At 37.2% G+C, this 18,446-nt stretch overlaps 1 protein-coding gene across 1 annotated transcript; it reads left to right on the top strand.

The window, feature by feature from the left end:
• The first annotated feature begins 1,989 nt into the window (after positions 1–1,989).
• LOC127641179 (zinc finger protein 280C-like) lies at positions 1,990–18,270 on the top strand. The gene is made up of 18 exons (XM_052124401.1): positions 1,990–2,085; positions 5,453–5,621; positions 5,745–5,896; positions 6,132–6,234; positions 6,375–6,599; positions 7,518–7,565; positions 7,676–7,758; positions 7,979–8,199; positions 9,648–9,805; positions 11,744–11,844; positions 11,921–12,067; positions 14,285–14,419; positions 14,512–14,723; positions 14,841–14,981; positions 15,061–15,123; positions 15,215–15,333; positions 15,428–15,455; positions 17,233–18,270. The coding sequence occupies exons 2-18, from the start codon at positions 5,453–5,455 to the stop codon at positions 17,666–17,668; spliced, it is 2,541 nt and encodes an 846-aa protein (XP_051980361.1). The 5' UTR covers positions 1,990–2,085; the 3' UTR covers positions 17,669–18,270.
• The last annotated feature ends 176 nt before the right edge of the window (positions 18,271–18,446 follow it).

The raw sequence follows: 18,446 nt of genomic DNA, 5'->3' as shown, positions 1-18,446 counted from the left end.
GTTTAGACCGAAGTTTAGACTGTCTACTTTTGGCTTTCAGATGAAGTTTTCAATGAAAACTTGTTTATTTACACTGTTTTTGCAACTGATTGATACCTGCAACGTTGTGCTCTCTCTCTCTCTCTATCTCGTGTGTGTGTGTGTGTGTGTGTGTGTGTGTGTGTGTGTGTTTGTTTTGATCATGCATGTTTGCTCACGTTTGAATTTACTTTTTCCTCCTATGCTTTGTGAAGCATCCATGGGACCTTGAAAGGCACTATGTAAATAAAGGAATCAATATTATCATTATTTCCAAAATAATTAAATCTGGGTTCATTCATTAATCATTTGAATTACTTAGCTACCATACATTCAGTTTAATTACCGAATAACATTACTTATATTCAGCACTTTTTAACGCTGTTCTAAAATTATTATTTATTTTAAGATAGCATCTATTAATTTTCTTGTACTGTTTAGAAATTTAGGAAAACAAAATGCCTGGGCTATCTCTAGTCAGTTGGGTTTGTAGGGTGACCAGACGTCCCGAAAAATTCGGGACAGTTCCGAAATCCAAGCAGTTGTCCCGAATCCCGAATCCTGCCCTAATTGTCCCGAAAATTAGAACAAAGTCTCAAGAGCAGACTCTCGAGTAGTTATAGTGTGATAGAATATTAAAAATTGCTCATTGCCGTCCTGCAGCCAGCTGCTGTCGGCTGCTCATTGCAACCATAGACAGTAAAAGAACGTAGAGAGCTGCAGTAGGCTACGTAGACTACGTAGGCGGCAAGGCGCGAATTTCATGCTCAAAAAAGTCACAAGGAGTGATTTGATTGGATGTTGCTGATGTTAAAGCGCAGTGTTTGTTTTATTTGTTTCATGATGACACTTGAGTTCAATGGTTTTTTTTATTTGTATTTCCGTGTTTACATGACAGACAGTCATTTCATTCAGAATTCCTCAATAAATAATTTTGCCCAGATTTTTTAAATTCATTAACCCCCCCTAAGTCTAAAACCCAAAAACTTAACTGCATGCTTTGCAAACTTTCTAACTAGACAAGAATGATGTTTGTCTTAGATTTGATACATTTATTAACCCATATTAAGTAACTTTCCTTCACTGCACACAATTCCTTTATGTTCTACATTGTCAATGTTGTGATAAACTGAAATTATGTTAAATAAGTGAAAAGAGTCTCGATTATTCAATAGCGTCTGGCTGCAGACTTGCACTCTCAGACTTGCACGCTCAGACACGAGCGCTTCCGCTGCAAGTGACGTCACTTGCACGCTCAGACACTAGCGCTTCCGCTTCAGCGTAAACTATTGACTTGTTAAAAGTTTAAATAATGTAAATCGCTGGTACAATTTTCTGAATTGGCTGCAAAATGACAATTATATTATTATTATTATTACTGAACAAAACGAGCTAATGCCTGTCAGTCTAACTCTGTTTACTTTAAACAAAGACTGGCTGTGTCGGATTGAGAACAGATCATTCAAAAGTCGTTTCGTAAACATTATATATATATATATATATATATATATATATATATATATATATATATATATATATATATATATATATGCTTTTTCGTTACATGATAACATTTTTACATTTCACCTTAATACACGCTATTTTTTATCTCTGATACAAATAAAAATAAATTAATGTTATGCCTAACAACCACTCACGGTATTAAATACATAAAGGAAACTATTTAATAGAGTGCTATTACATGGTTTGCACGTTGAACCCAGTGTAGTTCAATAGCGTTTGGACCGTCCCGTCCTGTTTTAATGTCTACATTTTTTGTAAAATACGTACTGTCAAATACATGCAATATTCGGTCATTCGACCTTGCATCTCAGTTCAGTTCAGCACAGCTCATTACATTAGCGGAAGCGCTTGTGTCTGAGCGTGCAAGTCTGAGCGTGCAAGTCTGAGAGTGCAAGTCTTATTTGGGCGATTGAAGTTTCAAGATTTCAACAGTAGCATCTCTGGGATGATTTCCCATGAGCCTCTGCTCTGCATGCTGCTGTTGTTCTGTCTGACTCTGAATCAACACTCGTGTTGTTTGTAAATACTCCAAAATTGTAAAAGGTATGGTCGAGGTTCAGTTTTTAATCCGAATAATGTGTTGGATTTGTATTATGTTACAACCAAATGAACATTCTCAGCGTGGTTGAACCGTTTTTCTTCGTAACCGCCTGCTATTTTTCTGGCTTTTTAGCCTGTTAGCATCTAGACAGAAGAGCAGACATGTTAATGGTTTTTCCTTATTATACTAGATCAATGACTCAAACGTGAATGTCTCGGATGCCTTAATATTGAAGTGCTTTTCTCCTGACTGTCTTTTGATTCATACTAATAGTAGCCAGAGTTTAGCGATACTCGTGTGGGAATCTGAATTAGCTTGTTAGCCGGTTTGTCTCCGTTCATAGAGTCTCATGTGCATGTTAAAGGTGTTTAATCTCCACAATATAGGTGCTTATTAAATTCTCATTGATACACGTAGATATACAGCTCAAAACTAGCAGTTTCTTTGGATGTATTATTATTTGTGCAGTTGAAGTCAGAATTTTACATACACTTTAGTTGAAGTCATTAAAACTAATTACTTAAACAATTCGCAGATTTAATATTAGCAAACTGTAGTTTTGGCAAGTTTTTAAGGACATCTACTTGGTGCATGCCACGAGTAATATTTCCAACAATAGTTTACATACACTTCTTTTTAACTGTTAACTGTGCCTTTTAGTAGCTTGGAAAATGTTAGAAAATGATGTCAAGCCTTTAAACAATTAGTCAATTAGCTTCTGACATGGGACCATCATACCAGATGTGTCAAGAAGGAGACACATCCTGTCTCCTAGAGATGAATGTAATTTGGAGCGAAAAGTGCAAATCAATCCCAGAACAACAGCAAAAGACCTTGTGAAGATGCTGGAGGAAACGGGTAGACAATATCTATATCGATATAACCTGAAAGGCTGCTCGGCAAGGAAGAAGCCACTGCTCAAATAAATATATAAAATAAATAATTATCTGTGCTATTATTCTGATATTTCACAGTCTTAAAATATTTTGGTCCTAACTGACCTAAGACAGGGAATGTTTTCTGTGATTAAATGTCATTAAACTGAGTTTAAATGTATTTGTCTAAGGTGTATGTAAACTTCTGACTTCAACTGTAGGTATGTGTGTGAGTAAAATGAACGTTTTTGTTTTATTCTTTAAACTACTGACAATTTCTCCCAAATAAAAATATTGTTTTTTTAAAGCATTTTTTTTTTTTTTTTTTTTGCAGAAAATGACAACATGTCAAAATAACAAAAAAACTGCCTTGTTTCCAGAAGTTAATATACATTTTTAAACTACACAGTACAATGTTTGATCTTGGGAAGAGTTCAGAAATAAGTAATTGGTAGAATAACCCTGATTTTCAATCACAGCTTTCACGCATCTTGGCATGCTCTCTACCAGTCTTTCACTTTGCTTTTGGGGGACTTTATCCCACTCCTGGTGCAAAAATTCAAGCAGCTCTGCTTTGTTTGATGGCTTGTAACCATCCATCTTCCTCTTGAACACATTCCAGAGGTTTTCAATGCAGGTCTGGAGATTGGGCTGGCCATGACAGGGTCTTGATCTGATGCTACTCCATCCACACCTTGATTGACCTGGCTGTGTGGCATGGAGCATTGTCCTGCTGAAAAAAACAATCCTCAGAGTTGGGGAATATTGTCAGAGCAGAAAGAAGCAAGTTTTCTTCCAGGATAACCTTGTACTTGATTCATGCGTCCTTCTCAAAGAGGAATCTGCCCGATTCCAGCCTTGCTGAAGCACCCCAGATCATCACAGATCCTCCACCAAATAACACTGTGGCTTCAAGGCCTCTCCAGGTTGCCATCTAACCATTAGACGACTAGGTAGAGGATCAGTGATGGTCTGGGGTTGAATGGAGAAATGTTGTCAGTACTTGATAGAATAAAACAAAAATGTTAATTTGACTCAAACACATACCTATAAATAGTAAATTCAGAGAAACTGATAATTTTGCAGTGGTCTCTTAAATATTTGCAGAGCTGTAAATCCTCTCCTTTGTGTAGTGAATATTATTTTGACTCTATACATAACTGATTTTGTGGCATTGTGCACCTTTGTTTTGCTTGAGCTTCAAGCATTAGCTAGCATTCACTTATTGGAATAGTTCTCCCAAAAATGAAAATTCTCTCATCATTTACTCGCCCTCATGCCATCTCAGATGTGTATGACTGACTTTCTTCTGCTGAACGCAAACAAACATTTTTAGAAGAATATCTATTAGAATCTCAAAAAAAAGCACAAAGGCATCATAAAAGTAATCTATGAGAGTCCAGGGGTTAAGCCTATATCATCAAAAGCTGTAGGTGTGAGAGAGAAACAGATCAATATTTAAGTCCTTTTTAACTACAAATTCTCCTCCCTGCCCAGTAGGCTAGGTGGTGATATGCATGAGGAATTGGAATCACCAAAAACAAAAGGATGTGGAAGTAAAAGTGGACATTTATGGTAAAAAGGACTTAAATATTGATCCGTTTCTCACCCACACCTATCATATTGTTTCTGAAGATAGAGATCTATCCACTGGAGTTGTATTGATTAGGGATGGCACGAGGACTCGGGCACTCAGACGTGGCAGCAATGATCGATCATGAAAACGAATAGTGATCACGCATGATGTGACTTTTCACTTAATTTGAAATCCAGTGAGAATTACTTGACAACTAAACACAAACGTGTCAATGAGGGAGCTTATTTTTAATTTTGAGATTTATTATGTTGAAACTTTGAGGGGTACATTGATTATCAGAGTCTTCTCAAGGCAAACAAACTGATACATCGCTGCAATGCTATCATTACAATAATCTAAACAAAGATTTACTGTGTTTTGAAAACCTGTCTCTGTAAAAATATGATTCTTTATGTTTTGACTATGCAATCTTTTGTACATTTTGTAACATACTATTTTATAACAGCCTATAATAATGAATAGATGATACACTGGAAGAAGTCGCAATGCATTAGACATGTTATTATATATACAGTTATGAACATGTAATTGCCCCTTGAGTACGCAATTAATTAGTCAGAGTAGCCAAAATGCCCATCCCTAGTATTGATTAGTCCTACTTTTATGCTGCCTTAATGTGCTTTAAAATTCACCATTCACTTGCATTGTGAGGACCAACAGAGCCGAGACATTTTTCTAAAAATCTTTGTGTTCAGCAGAACAAAAAAGTCATGCAAATCTCAGATGGCATGAGGGTAAGTAAAATACATTTTCATTTTTGGGTAATCTATTCCTTTAATAGTGTTGGTATATTTATGCTCAGTCAGACATTTTTGCTGTCATAATGTAATTTGTAAGAAGCTGACATGGTTTGATCAGCAATTTAACATTGTGCCAACATCCTCTTTTTCCCTTCAGATGTCTGAGTTGTTTATGGAGTGTGAAGAGGAGGAGTTGGAGCCATGGCAGAAAGCAAAACCAGAAACAAATCTAATAGATCTGATTGATGATGACGATGATGATGATGATGAACCAATATTTGTTGGTGAAATCTGTAGTTCCAAGCCTAGAGCCAAAAAAAGACCAGGTACAGCTCATATTTTACTTGCACACTGCTGCTTCTGTTTTGTTTTTAGTTTTTTTCGGACACTTAGTTTTTTTTATTCTTCAGATCATTGATTCTGATAAATGTTTTTCTTGTGATATTCAGGTGTTGGCAACCAACGGAATGTCTCCATTTCAAGAACTCATACGGTGGCATCATCACAAAAGACATCCCAGACGAACTCCACCAGGGTGGATACAGGTCCTACAATAATGGTTAGAGGCACAGCCCCTCAGCCTATCATCATTAACAATCAGGTAACTTTCATATGCAAGTCTTGTTTTTTTTACTACCACTATTTTTTCCACTTTGCCATTTTTGTGCTAATTATATGCTATGCACAATGAAATGTGGCTAAAAATGTCTGCCCATTACAGTTTAACATTATATTAGTAAAGAATATGCTATGAGGTGGATTTAGTGATGCAGATTCTGGTAGGCTGGGCTTTTTGGCCTGGTTACTGAATATCTGTGAATATTTGTCTTTACCAGGGTTACATTGTGGCATCACCACAGAATCTCAACAGCAACACCTCATTCATCAGCTCTTTGGGGACACAGTATCTACCAGGAACGACTTTCACTGTTGTGCCAGGTGTGTTGCGTCTCCATTGTTGCTTTGTTTTTGGATGTATGCCAGTTTTAAATCCTGAAACTTTTTGTTTGGTTTCTCTCCATCTGAGGTGAGTTATTATGTGAATCATTCTTCACTTTGCTTGTTTGTTTCCTAAGCAGCAGGTCAGCAGATGGTGCCGCAGGTCAGTGCAGCACCACAGCCTGGGGTCATTCACAGGCCTCAAGTGCAGCTCATCCAGAACAATGTGGTGACCTTGACCAATGTACAGGCTCCTGCTAACATCTCTCCTCAGTCCCAAACAGTCTCACAAAACAATCTGGGTATCATTCCAGTAAATCCAGCCAAGCAGAAATCCTCAACCCCACAAACTATGAACAACAGAGGTAAATCTTTGTGTGTGTGTGTGTGTGTGTGCTAAATCTGTAAAATTTTGTTTTTTGAGCTCTAGCGCACTTTGTAATGGAATATATTATTGATATTGTATTTTTAGAGTCATTTTACCAACTTTTCCTGCTCTTGAGTCATCTGTTTATATTTTACTAATTTATTGACATCCATATAAACAAATTTAAAAGGCTAAAGGCATCAAAGTTTGTTTTAAATAAACAAAGGCTAAAGGCATCAAAGGTGTCAGTCGCTAGTGCGCCTCTTGAGGCCAGGGGAGTGAGGTTTACACACACTGCACAGCTATCACGTATTGGGGCAGGCTCTCGTTATACTCCCCATCTAAACCTCACTTCAATCCGGGTCACAGCACCACTGTAACAGTGCTACTCGATCCGCTTCTAGCGGGATTCGAACCGGCGTCAGTCGGCATGGGAGGCAGGCGTGCTATCGAGGAGGCTAAAGGCTCTGTGCCTCTTGAGGAAAGGGTAGTGAAGTTTACACATACCGCACAGCTATCACGTACCAGCTGGCTCCCTTTACACAACAATAAACACTTCAAATACTTGTATGCTACAACATTATCATCACATGACCTCACCACGATGTATGTTTAATTCAGCAAGTGTAGTTCAGTTATCATCTTGGAAATACATGTTTATTTTACATTTTAAAAAAAAGTTTTAACTTTTGGCAGCCTAATCCAAAAAAAAAAAAAAGATGTGACAATTATGGTTGGTTTTGGTTTTAAAATGAAAAAGGAAGGTTAAGTAGAGCACATCACACTGTGGTTTCCAGTATTTCGCACAGTGTGCTCCATATACTGCAGGTTTTTTGCAACTGCAGTAGGTTATTCAGGTATGCATACTATGCACTGTGTACATACTATATTTATCATTTTGCTTTGTGTCCCACAGATAATGGCACAACAGTAAACGAGACAAAAAACAGTGTGTCCAAAAAAGGTAAGCTTGATATGGCTAAGTGTTTGTCCATAATGTACTACAGGATTTCCAAAAGCAACAAGCTCGGTTCATCTTGAAGTCTTCAGCCTTTCTTTCTTTGACATCTGCAGAGAACGAATCACCCTTCACAAAGAAATGTCCCCAGTGTCAGAATTTGTTCTTCCTAGTTACTCCTTTAAAAAATCACATGAAGGTTGGTATGCTTTACAATCTTTCATAGTAAATCAGTCTTTTCCAATAGTAGCTTAACATTATAGAGCTGCTCAGTCGGGCAAACTTAAATTGAAAATATTAACATATACTCTTCTGACTTCTGGAGCATTGTGATATAGACCGACAGACTGGAGTGATCCATGAATTAAAATATAGTATTGAGATGGTATGACACTCCTCCCCTTTTCTGTCTTCTTCAGTTCTGCTGCCCTCATTTGTTGGATTCTGCGTTCCCCTCAACATCGAAACCTGACAAACAACCCACCGCAGCAAAAGTCTATGACTCTGAGAAACTCATCATGCTGGTTTCAGACTTCTACTATGGCAAATGTGAAGGAGACCCATCTCTGATCCCGAAAGCCAAGTCCAGCACCACCTTCAAGTGTAACAGTTGTTTAAAAATGCTCAAGAACAATATCAGGTATAAGTTTGATTGGAGGAGCCATGCTAAATATGACAAACCGTAACACACTGGAACAGGTTAGGTTATTGAAGAAACATCTTTAATCTCTAAAGTCTAGATCCAAAGTATTTAAATATCTGTAAAGCAGGTCACAGCATGCAGTACAGTAACTGTATTAGAGCTCAATGTAATGCGGATAGTCACTCTGCTCATGAGAGCCATTAGCTACAAGAGCCCAGAGACATAGAGAAGACGAGGGGGGATTCAGCCATTCACAGACCCCATCACTGGATTCCCTTCTCAGATGGATGACATTATCAGACCCCCGCTCCCTCCTGGGGCCCCAGATGAATAATGGAGGATAGTTTGGCTGCTATAAGAACTATTCCTGTGATTAAATAACTTCACTCAGCCACGCCGTGTGAAAAGCCATTGTAAGCTCCTTTTAATGGGGAGGTGCGTTTGCAGCGCACCCCCAGTTCTGGCAGCGGGGGTCATAGTTCAGCCGCATAAAAATCCCTATTAGGGGAGCTGAGGTTGCAGAACGTGCTGACTGAAAAATGGGCTGCTCCACGTCAGGGCGCTGATGGCAAAGAGGCTAGAGGCAGCCTGAGCATCACATCATTAAACAAAATAAGAAGCGGTGTGTAATTGCCGGTATTAAAATGACTATTATGCACAGTTAAATGTGAACTTTAAGTAGAATATTTGCTAATTTATCTCTTGAATACCCCTGGGAGCTCCAATGCTTCTTGAGTGCACGCAAACACAGGCCTTGCACTGTTAAAAGGTGATTTTTAATGGTGGTTGTTTGTAATTTGGCTAATTATGTTAAATTGTGCATGTGTATTATGTTGCTTTCCCAAACGACATTGAACATTAGCTACTTTAACTTTGGTCTCTTTTGGACACATTTGATGAATTAGGGTTTATGATGAGTTGATAGTTCAGGACACTGCTCATTTGTATCTTCCCATTCCAGCATAATCTATAGACAAAGCTGAAAAATAACCTGTTTAAAAAAAATAGAGCATGAACATCAGTGGCTATGTCTGAACTGTGCCATTTAGAGTTCTCTGAGGATGCATGTGCCTATTTTTAGATAACTTTTGAACAGCAAAAAGAAACTCCACTACTGAGAGTGTAGACACTTTGTAGTGGTTTACCTGTTTGAATGTTCTACATCTGTTTGACATTCACTTCCTCGCACTTCAAAGGCTTTCCTGTTTAGTTATCACACATTTGTCAACGGCAGCCCCACTTGTGTCAGTGCGAGTTCTCCCCAGACTGCAGCTGGGGCATTTAACTCATCGAGTGTCATTAATGTCACAGGTTGCAGGTGTCACGAATGGCTTCTCACTCTTACTGTCTCCATCTGCACTCCTTTGGTTTATTTTCACTCGTTCTCTCTGTAACACCATCCTTTTTCCTTCTCATCCCTCTGTTGTCATTTCCCTCCCTCTCAGGTTCATGAACCACATGAAGCATCACCTGGAGTTGGAGAAGCAGAACACTGAGAGCTGGGAGAGTCACACTACATGTCAACATTGTTACCGGCAGTACTCGACACCCTTTCAACTGCAGTGTCACATAGAGAGTGCACACTGTCCCTTTGAGTCCACCAGTAAGTCACAACCTCTATAGCAACCCTTAACCACCATTACACCACATTTAATTTACCAGTAATTCCAGGACTGAGTTGAGCTTTTTTTGATTGCCAGTCCCACTCCATATCCCTGGCTTTTAAAGATATGACTCTGATAATTAAATTGTGTCATTATTTACACATGTGTCATTACAAATCTTTAAGATGTAGATTAATCTTCATGCTGCTCTTGTAGTTCTTGTTCTATGATCAGTTCATATTTACCACGAGTGTCAAGCTCCAAATAGTACAAAAAACCACCATAAAAGTATTGTAAATGTAGGCCATATTCCAAGTTGTCATACAATACAACTGTTGAAGCTCTAAAATCAGCCGTGCTCATATTCAAAAACAAATATGGCACATTTAGATGCAATGTATCAGATTTGACATCATTGACACCAAATACTGTTGGTTTTTGCATGTCAAGTGACTGCTTGTGACATCAGTTCGGAAATGCAGAATTGAGAATGAGATTTGAAAGCTTATGCAGAAGGAAAGTTTATCAATGAATAATAACTTAAATTTGGCTCCCTTGTTCACTAAAACTTTTATGACTTCAGAAGACTTTGAATATAGCTCACTAGTCATGTGGACTAATTTAACATTAAATTCTGTCATTAATAGAGCTGTCAATCGATTAAAATTGTATATATAAATATTTAGCGGTTGACGATGGATGGATGGATATAAATATTTACTGAGAAAGACCCTCAAATAACTTTCATTCAAATTATTGATTTAAATAATTATTAAACAAATATTTATAAAATATATATAAAATTAAACTAATTATAAGGCATTACATTATTGTGGCAGATGAGTAAAGCGTTGATTAGACAATACAAAAATTGGCTTTAGGATCCAGTTTGTTTATCCCCATATTATTTATCATAATCGAATCATTGGCCTACAGTCCACAGCAATTCATTTAGCAATTGAATCTGTCTGAGATTTATAATAAGTGTTTGTCTAAGGACATGAACACAAGCATCAGACAGATGCTTTGGAGCGTCTTACTTTGGTTGCGTCACATCTCTAACATAAAATTTTAAGTTTAACATAGTTTGAAACTTCGATAAAAATGTCTTGAGATCCCAGCATTTGGATTATGCTCCATTAAGATGTGTATGAACTTAAGAACAAGACTCATCTTGCGCTGTCTGCTGTGGGTAAGTGTTTTTTTTTTTTTTTGGTCTGTATAAGATGCTTGTTGCTACACAGCTGGAGTTTTACTTACTGCCCCCTGGAGAAAAAAGGTGGTACTTATATCTTGAATTGCTCAGATGGTAGGAATATTCCTTATTACAGTCTGGGCTCATGATTAAATATATTTTTTTTTTTTATGCGTTATTTTTTTATAAAAATTAATCACTGAATTAGTGTTAAATCGACAGCCTTAATTTATAAACTATTTCATTCATTTCATTTTGGATTTGGGAGACACAAGTGTAAGTAAATAATGACAATTTAGATTTGTGGGAGAATAATTTTTTAAATGAACAGTTTAACAATAAAATTCTGTTTGACATTACCATCTTAATTTGGTTGGAAAAAATTGCCAGTGGTGATATCATTGGAATTATTAATGCTTCGCCAAAGGGAAATTAATGATAGATGTTGCTGAAGGTGCTGTAAGGGTTTTTAGCCATTCTAACTTACGTGATACTGAGCCACTGACTTATATACACTGATACTGTTGAGACTGGCACCAAGCAGAAGAGCAGAATTACTGCATCTTCCCATGAGAAAATAAATTTTTGTTTACTGAATCTAGAGCTGTTGCAGAGACCGGTGATTTCGCTGGACTCTTATTTCAGTTATGTCTTTCAGGGAGTAGGAACATTTTCTGCCTACCATTCCATTAAAAAAAAATCACAACACCTTAAAACATATTGTATCTTTGTTTTTCCGAAGCTAACTGTAAAATATGCGAATTGGCCTTTGAGACGGAGCAAGTGCTTCTGGAACACATGAAGGATAATCATAAACCTGGAGAGATGCCCTATTCCTGTCAGGTAAAGCTTATTCATTGTTCTGTGTCATTTTTATTTCAAGATGCTTGATTCTCACTTTGTTTTTGCTATTTTGAAGGTCTGCAACTACAGGTCATCCTTCTTCTCTGATGTGGATACACATTTCCGCACAGTTCATGAAAACAGTAAAGACCTGCTTTGTCCTTTCTGCCTGAAAGTCCATCGCAGTGGCCATATGTACATGCAACACTACATGAGACATCAAGTGAGTATCACTTCATATTTATGTATTTGAGTTTTAGGGAACAAAGTAGGCATTTGAAAATGGATTTATTGCCTACTTGTTTACTACTTTAAACCCAGTCTTTTGACGTGTTCTTAGATAGGGCTTCATCTTTCTTTCTGTCTGTGGATTTGGGGCTTGTGCTTTAGCTGAAGTCAGCACAATGTGCAACTCACTTGTGAGTTGCCCCATTGGCTCTCACTCCAATGTTGGATTGATTTGGTTGTCTGCTGAACACCTTGGTGCAATATATAACAGGCTGACAGTGGAGGCTTACTCTCCTCACCTTCCCTGGTTATTCCTTAAGGGTCTCTCCCTGGCAACAGCATACCAGACCAACCACAAGTCAAATTGGTCAAGAGGAAGAGAAAAGACTTTAAGATCTGGCTTGTAACAAAAATAACAGTAGTACAAGTGGGGGGGGTGATGTGGATTGGGGACATGTCTGCTAAGTTGAAGCTGAAGCGTGTAATTTTTGCGCACAAAACGGAATTGCAAACATAAACATTGTTTTCAAACAGATTTCCCACGAATACTCCCAATCTTATGTAGATCGAACAAACATAGTGCTGCCCCAAACTCACAGCATTGATTGTGGTTGTGTCAACATTGAATGTTGGTTGTGTCAGGTGTCTCATTTTTATGGCACCACAGAGAAATAAGTGTTTAAACTTTACAGTTTGAGAAAATCAACCTACGAATGGCTTATCTGTAGTAGTCCGAAAGCATTTTAATATAAAATAAGTTCAGCGCTTTAGCTTTAACCCCTTAACATCCAGCCTCTTTTTGTGGATGAGATTGAAAGCGACATACCCAAAGTAAAACTCTTACAGTTCTTGAACCATTTGGTCTACAAACACAAACTTTGGCTTGTTTGAAAGTAGACACTCAGACATTTGTTATTAAAGAGTAAAAATGTATCATTTTAGTATAATAAAATTAGTTAGAGCTATTCAAATATTTTGAAGAGTGACCACAAATATTATTTATAAAATACTTTTTTTATTTTTAATATTCAAGACTATGTACAGTGCCCTAACACATCTGATACAAAGCCACATGTCTGATGAAAGTTTGGCACAAAGTTTGAAGTCAGTATGTTTCAAAATTATTTATGTAAGTATACTTCCAAATAAGGTCACTTGGAGGCACCAATAGACCACTTGTTGTAACAACGTAAGCCAAATGTTGACATTGGTTCAAAACACACAATTTGTTTATATTTCAATGTAAAAAAAAAAAATACCACACAAACCAAAATATACATACAATATCATCATTTTATTATTTGAGAATATATTCTAATGCATTCGATATATATTTATGCACACAAACACAGGCCGCGGTTTTCCAATCCGAACCTTCGCAAATCAGCATCAGGGATATAATCAACTCTTATATCATTTTCATCTTTTCATTGGCTACACGACCCATCAGTCAAAAATGATCTAGTTTCTCATTAGCCGGCTTTATCCAGAGACAAACATGGATGATGGAAATCTTTACATCACTCCTGTCGACTGTCCTGTTTGGCTATTCTGAGTGACTACCCAATCACAACTGTACAGAAAATGTTGAGGGAGGGCTCATTTTGTTCATAAGACCCTCCCAAAAATCATGCTTTGTTGTTTTGCTACTGAAACACTACACCGAGTGCAAGTTAATGGACTTGAATGATAACGTGTTGAATATATAAAACCTGAGCAAAGATGGATCGATCAATATTCCTTCATATTTGTAAATGTTTAGACTAAAATCGCTAATAGATTTTATTTATTGGACTCTTGAAGTTTGGAGGATTGTTTTCATCTGTGTTTGGCTGGAAGACAATAAATGTAAGAGCTTCCAGTTTCAATTTCCGTGTTTTGATATTCACTCTTGACACATTTAATAAAATATTATTGTTGCAACTTTGCGATCATTAAAATTGTTAAGATTGTTAAAATCTTGAGACCAAGATCTTTCAAATGATATATTGGATGTCAATATTAGTTTACAATTTCACAGTTTAAACATGCATTAAACATAAATTAAATGTAAATAAATACGCAAGTGGTTCGTTTTTGACCCACCTGTCGTTAAGAGGTTAACAAAATTGCATTATTTGTCTTATGAGAAAACAGGACTATAATGGGAAATAATTGAATATGACTTCTCACTTAACTATATGTACTGTGTTCATCTGATTATATTTTCTAGAAAAAGGGAATTCAAAGATGTGGAAAGTGCAGACTCAATTTTCTCACCTACAAGGAAAAGGTGGAGCACAAAAAAATCTTCCACCGAACATATAAGAAGCCAAAAATTCTTGAGGGATTGCCTCCAGGAACCAAGGTCTGCTGGAGCTGACATCCTTTAAAATGAAATGCCACTTAACATGGAATATTGGATTCAAATGTTCATTATCATTTATTTTATCTTCTCAGGTGACTATTCGGGCTTCACTTTCTGGTGCACCAGTATGTCAAAAGACTTCAAGCAAATCTTACATTGTTCCCACAAGTCCCGAAACAACCAAACAACCCAATAGAACACCAGCACACACAACTAGACCCAGCATTATTTGGGCAAAAACAAAAACCACACACCAGCCAAGCTTGACTCGAACTGTCCACAATAATGAGCTTAAACATTGCATGTGAGTATTGTTAGTAGTCATGGCACTTACCTAGTTAATGTGTTGCATTACAAGTTAGACTAGAGAGTCACAGCCTATATGCTTCAGACTGTATTGACAAGACTTTATTCTCCACAGACTTCCAAGTGGAGGACATAAGTGTGCCGAGTGTCTCACCGAAGTTGTGGACCCTTACACTCATTACCCTTTGTCACTGAAGTGCAGCTTATGCAAGTTCAGAACTAGTTGCCAGAATGCATTCAGACAGCACATGGTCAGGTAAAGAGAAGGCAGAGAGACATTTTCAGTTTCAAATGTAAGTCATCAGATCTCTAGACAATGGTTGTTTCATCTCCAGGTTTCATGGCACTTCTAAAAAAGAACATCTTGGCAAATTGAGGAAGCCTCCACGTGGTATGCGGTAAGTTTTGATGCTTTGTGTCACCATTTACTTTTTAGCAGTGATGGAGGGTTAATGTATACATTTCGGAAATATATTTTTTCTTTTCAAGGAGTCTTACACTGGTGTGCCTCAAGTGTGACTTTCTGGCAGATGCCTCTGGCTCTGACCAGATGACCGAACATTTGCTCAGCAGGCCGACCCACACCTGCCAGGTCATCATGGAGCCAGGTATCATACTCAGTCATGATCTCTCTGCAGAAATTTCAGATTTATTTTGTGGCAAATGTCAAATTGTCTTACATACTGTTTTTACATTTTCAAGTTGCAAATGGGGGATCAAAAATGAACAGGTAAGAACATAATTTTCTTGTGTTTGCACATGCATCATTTAGTACAGACTGTTATACTATTTGTTTGAGAGGACACATGTCAGTAAAATTTTAAATAAGCCAGTATAGGCACATGAGATTTCAGTAGGCATTGTTTGGTCTTAATTTGGCTGTTCATGATTCTGTAATTTAAGTGTTTTACACTGTAATTAGGTTGAATAAAAGGTTTAAGTTTGTTGCTTATTGTTACGGCTTGATGTGTCCTTTTTAAGAAGTTGGTGGTTTTATTATAAATATTCTGGCATACCTTTCATTTGGGCTCATTGTTAGCTGTATGATGTATTGGTGTACAATGACACCATATGCTTATTTGTATTTTTTTTTTTAAATGTAGAGGTTAGGGCTGTGAAAAGAGAATAAAAATAGACTAGGAAGTGTAGCTTGCCTGATTGAGACAAATTACCTTTTCTGATGAAACAGGGGTGTGAATACAGTCCCTCTGACCTATGAATTGTTTGCAAAAATCATTTATTGTAAAAACAATTTATCTATATTTTCATTAGTGTAATTGTGATGCATATTATGTGGTATTCAGGAGACCTCGCTTAAATTAAAAATGGGAGTTTTGGCATTAATTAAGGCTGGAAAACATCTATATTAATGTAGACCACAGAGAGTGGTCCTTGTGAGTTGCTGTGAGGGGGAATTGGAAGAATTGCTGTATACTTACCTGGTTCAAATTAGAATTTCACCATAAAGTGAAAACAGATGAATTGCTTCATACTTGACTGTTTAAGAAAAACTAATCAGAATAGAAATAGAATAAAGTAGAAACAATTTTCTACTAAAGGTATCCCCCAATTGTTTGATAGGATTTATGCTGTGGTTTGTAATGTCATTCAGTTGAGGGCTCTTGAGTGAATCTCAAGAAATCTGCCAAGATCATGTCCAGGTTACAAAGAAATACCATCTTGCTGAAAGAAAATAAAGCCATTTTTCGACCAATAACAATTTTGCATTGTGAAATTTATTTTTCAAGACAGTCATGCGAGACAAACACTCAAGCACTTTATTAGGAAGACCTGTAATCCTACTTATTCATGTGATTTATCTAATCAGCGAATCATGTTGCAGCAGTGCAATGCATTAAATCTTGCAGATACAGGTCACGTGAACCCTAATGTTCACATCAAACATCAGGATGGGGAAGTAGGCCCGCCCTACTCCTCGTCACAATAATGTATTTTTCTTTTGCATTATTTTTCTTTCTTACTCTTCAAAGACACTATCATTAATCTTACAGTTCACACAATATCGTTTGGTTTTAAACATTGTCCACCAACATTTACTCTGACTCACATAAAACAAGACTTGCACCATTATATTCATGCTGTTTTGCCAGAGGGAATCTGGCTCCCCCAGCTGAGCCTGGTTTCTCCCAAGGTTATTTTTCTCCATAAACTAACATCTTATGGGTTCACTGGGGGCCTAAAGGCATGATTTTTAATCACGTATTAATTTAAACTGCTCAATGAGGACTTAAAGACATTACACCATATTTTTCTGTAAGCTGCTTTGAAACTATGTGTGAAAGCATTATACAAATAAAACTAACTTGATTTCAGTGTGAAATGTAACCTGGACATGATTTGTGGAATTAACATTACTATTGTAACTTAAGTTTTTTAAATTGTGTATCAGTCAGGGGATCATACAGTTTACAAATTTTAAAGGAAATTAGTTTCACTCTCACATTTCATTTTCCTTTGCTTTTCCCTTGTTTGACCTCATAATTCAGCTCAATGGAGACCCTAGATGACTCTGAACTTCTCTTTATTAAAACCGATTCTGAAATCATGGTTAGTGATGAGACGGAACCCGTTCAAATCAATGATATAAATCCTATACCAAACAAATACAGCACTACAGAGGATGGGTCACAGGTTCTAGAAACTGACCAAAGTGACCCAGCCAAGGGGAAAGATGAGACCATGCCCAGTGATGTGCCAGAAGAGGAATCACCTAAAAGCCTTCCCCCTCACTCCCCCTCTGAGGCTTCTGTCAGCCCACTTTGTTCCCTCTCAGATGGAGGTGGTGTAACACCCTTTGACTTTCTGTGTACAACTGATGGAACAGAGTCTGTGAACACAGACTTGCAACTAGAAGCTCTAACTCCATCTAAGGTCCTGGAGGACAACGTCACTGAGAACTCACAAGAGGAGATGGATGGTTAAATGCAACTCATTGCAAACAAGAATGAGAATCCCTTGAAGCATAGCAAGACTCCAGAAGCAGCAGAGTTTCTCGCAGACTGTCTCACTTTCCCCCTTTTTTAAAGATGTACATTAGTTGCAACTTTGTTTCTGGATCCAAGATTAGATGAAAAGATACTGTTGGTGCTAAAGCATGAGTTCAAAAATATTGTTTCTGTAGAAGTACAATATAACTGAACTAAATGCTTTGTCAAGAAGCACCCTCTAGTTTTAAACTGAGTTGCAATGGCTGTAATTAATGTGAATGTTCTTATACATATGATTGTTTTTAAGGCTTTAGCCCACAGTCATCATCTCCATTGGGACTACAGATTATCAAACAAAAAGTTACCAACTTGGTTACCATCTGCCTTTTCAAGTTCAGCAGGTTCTCAGTAGTCTGTTCATAGGAATAAATGCCTCATGAAAAATAAATATATATTTTTAGATTTGTTTAATATTTTATGGTTTGATGGATGGATGTACTTGATCAGGATAGGACCCTGAATTGAGGATCACGTCTCACATTGATTGAGAGTGAAAACAATGTAGAGATTCTCTTCATTTGTCTTGAATCAATAATAAACTTTTATAACATTAACAGGAGTGGAGTGTTCGGTTCATACATAAAGAGATGCATATTCTCAAGTTATATTATCTGAAGCTTTGTTCAGTAGTAATTGTGATGCTCTTTCTAGCTTAATTTGGTGAAAAGCACCCTCTTGTGGTATCATGCATTTACATTTCTGGATTAAAACAA

The sequence above is a fragment of the Xyrauchen texanus genome, chromosome 1 (assembly GCF_025860055.1).
Source record: "Xyrauchen texanus isolate HMW12.3.18 chromosome 1, RBS_HiC_50CHRs, whole genome shotgun sequence".
Classification (NCBI taxonomy): Eukaryota; Metazoa; Chordata; class Actinopteri; order Cypriniformes; family Catostomidae; genus Xyrauchen; species Xyrauchen texanus.
The sequence above is the reverse complement of the archived record's forward strand: the minus strand, read 5'-3'. Positions and strand labels throughout refer to the sequence as shown.

Excerpts from the sequence above, each read along its gene's own strand:
- LOC127641179 (XM_052124401.1), top strand. The coding sequence starts at position 5,453 with ATGTCTGAGTTGTTTATGGAGTGTGAAGAGGAGGAGTTGGAGCCATGG. Across the intron at positions 6,600-7,517 it reads ACAAACTATGAACAACAGAG|ATAATGGCACAACAGTAAAC; the intron begins GTAAATCTTTGT and ends TGTGTCCCACAG. Across the intron at positions 12,068-14,284 it reads AACACTACATGAGACATCAA|AAAAAGGGAATTCAAAGATG; the intron begins GTGAGTATCACT and ends TATATTTTCTAG.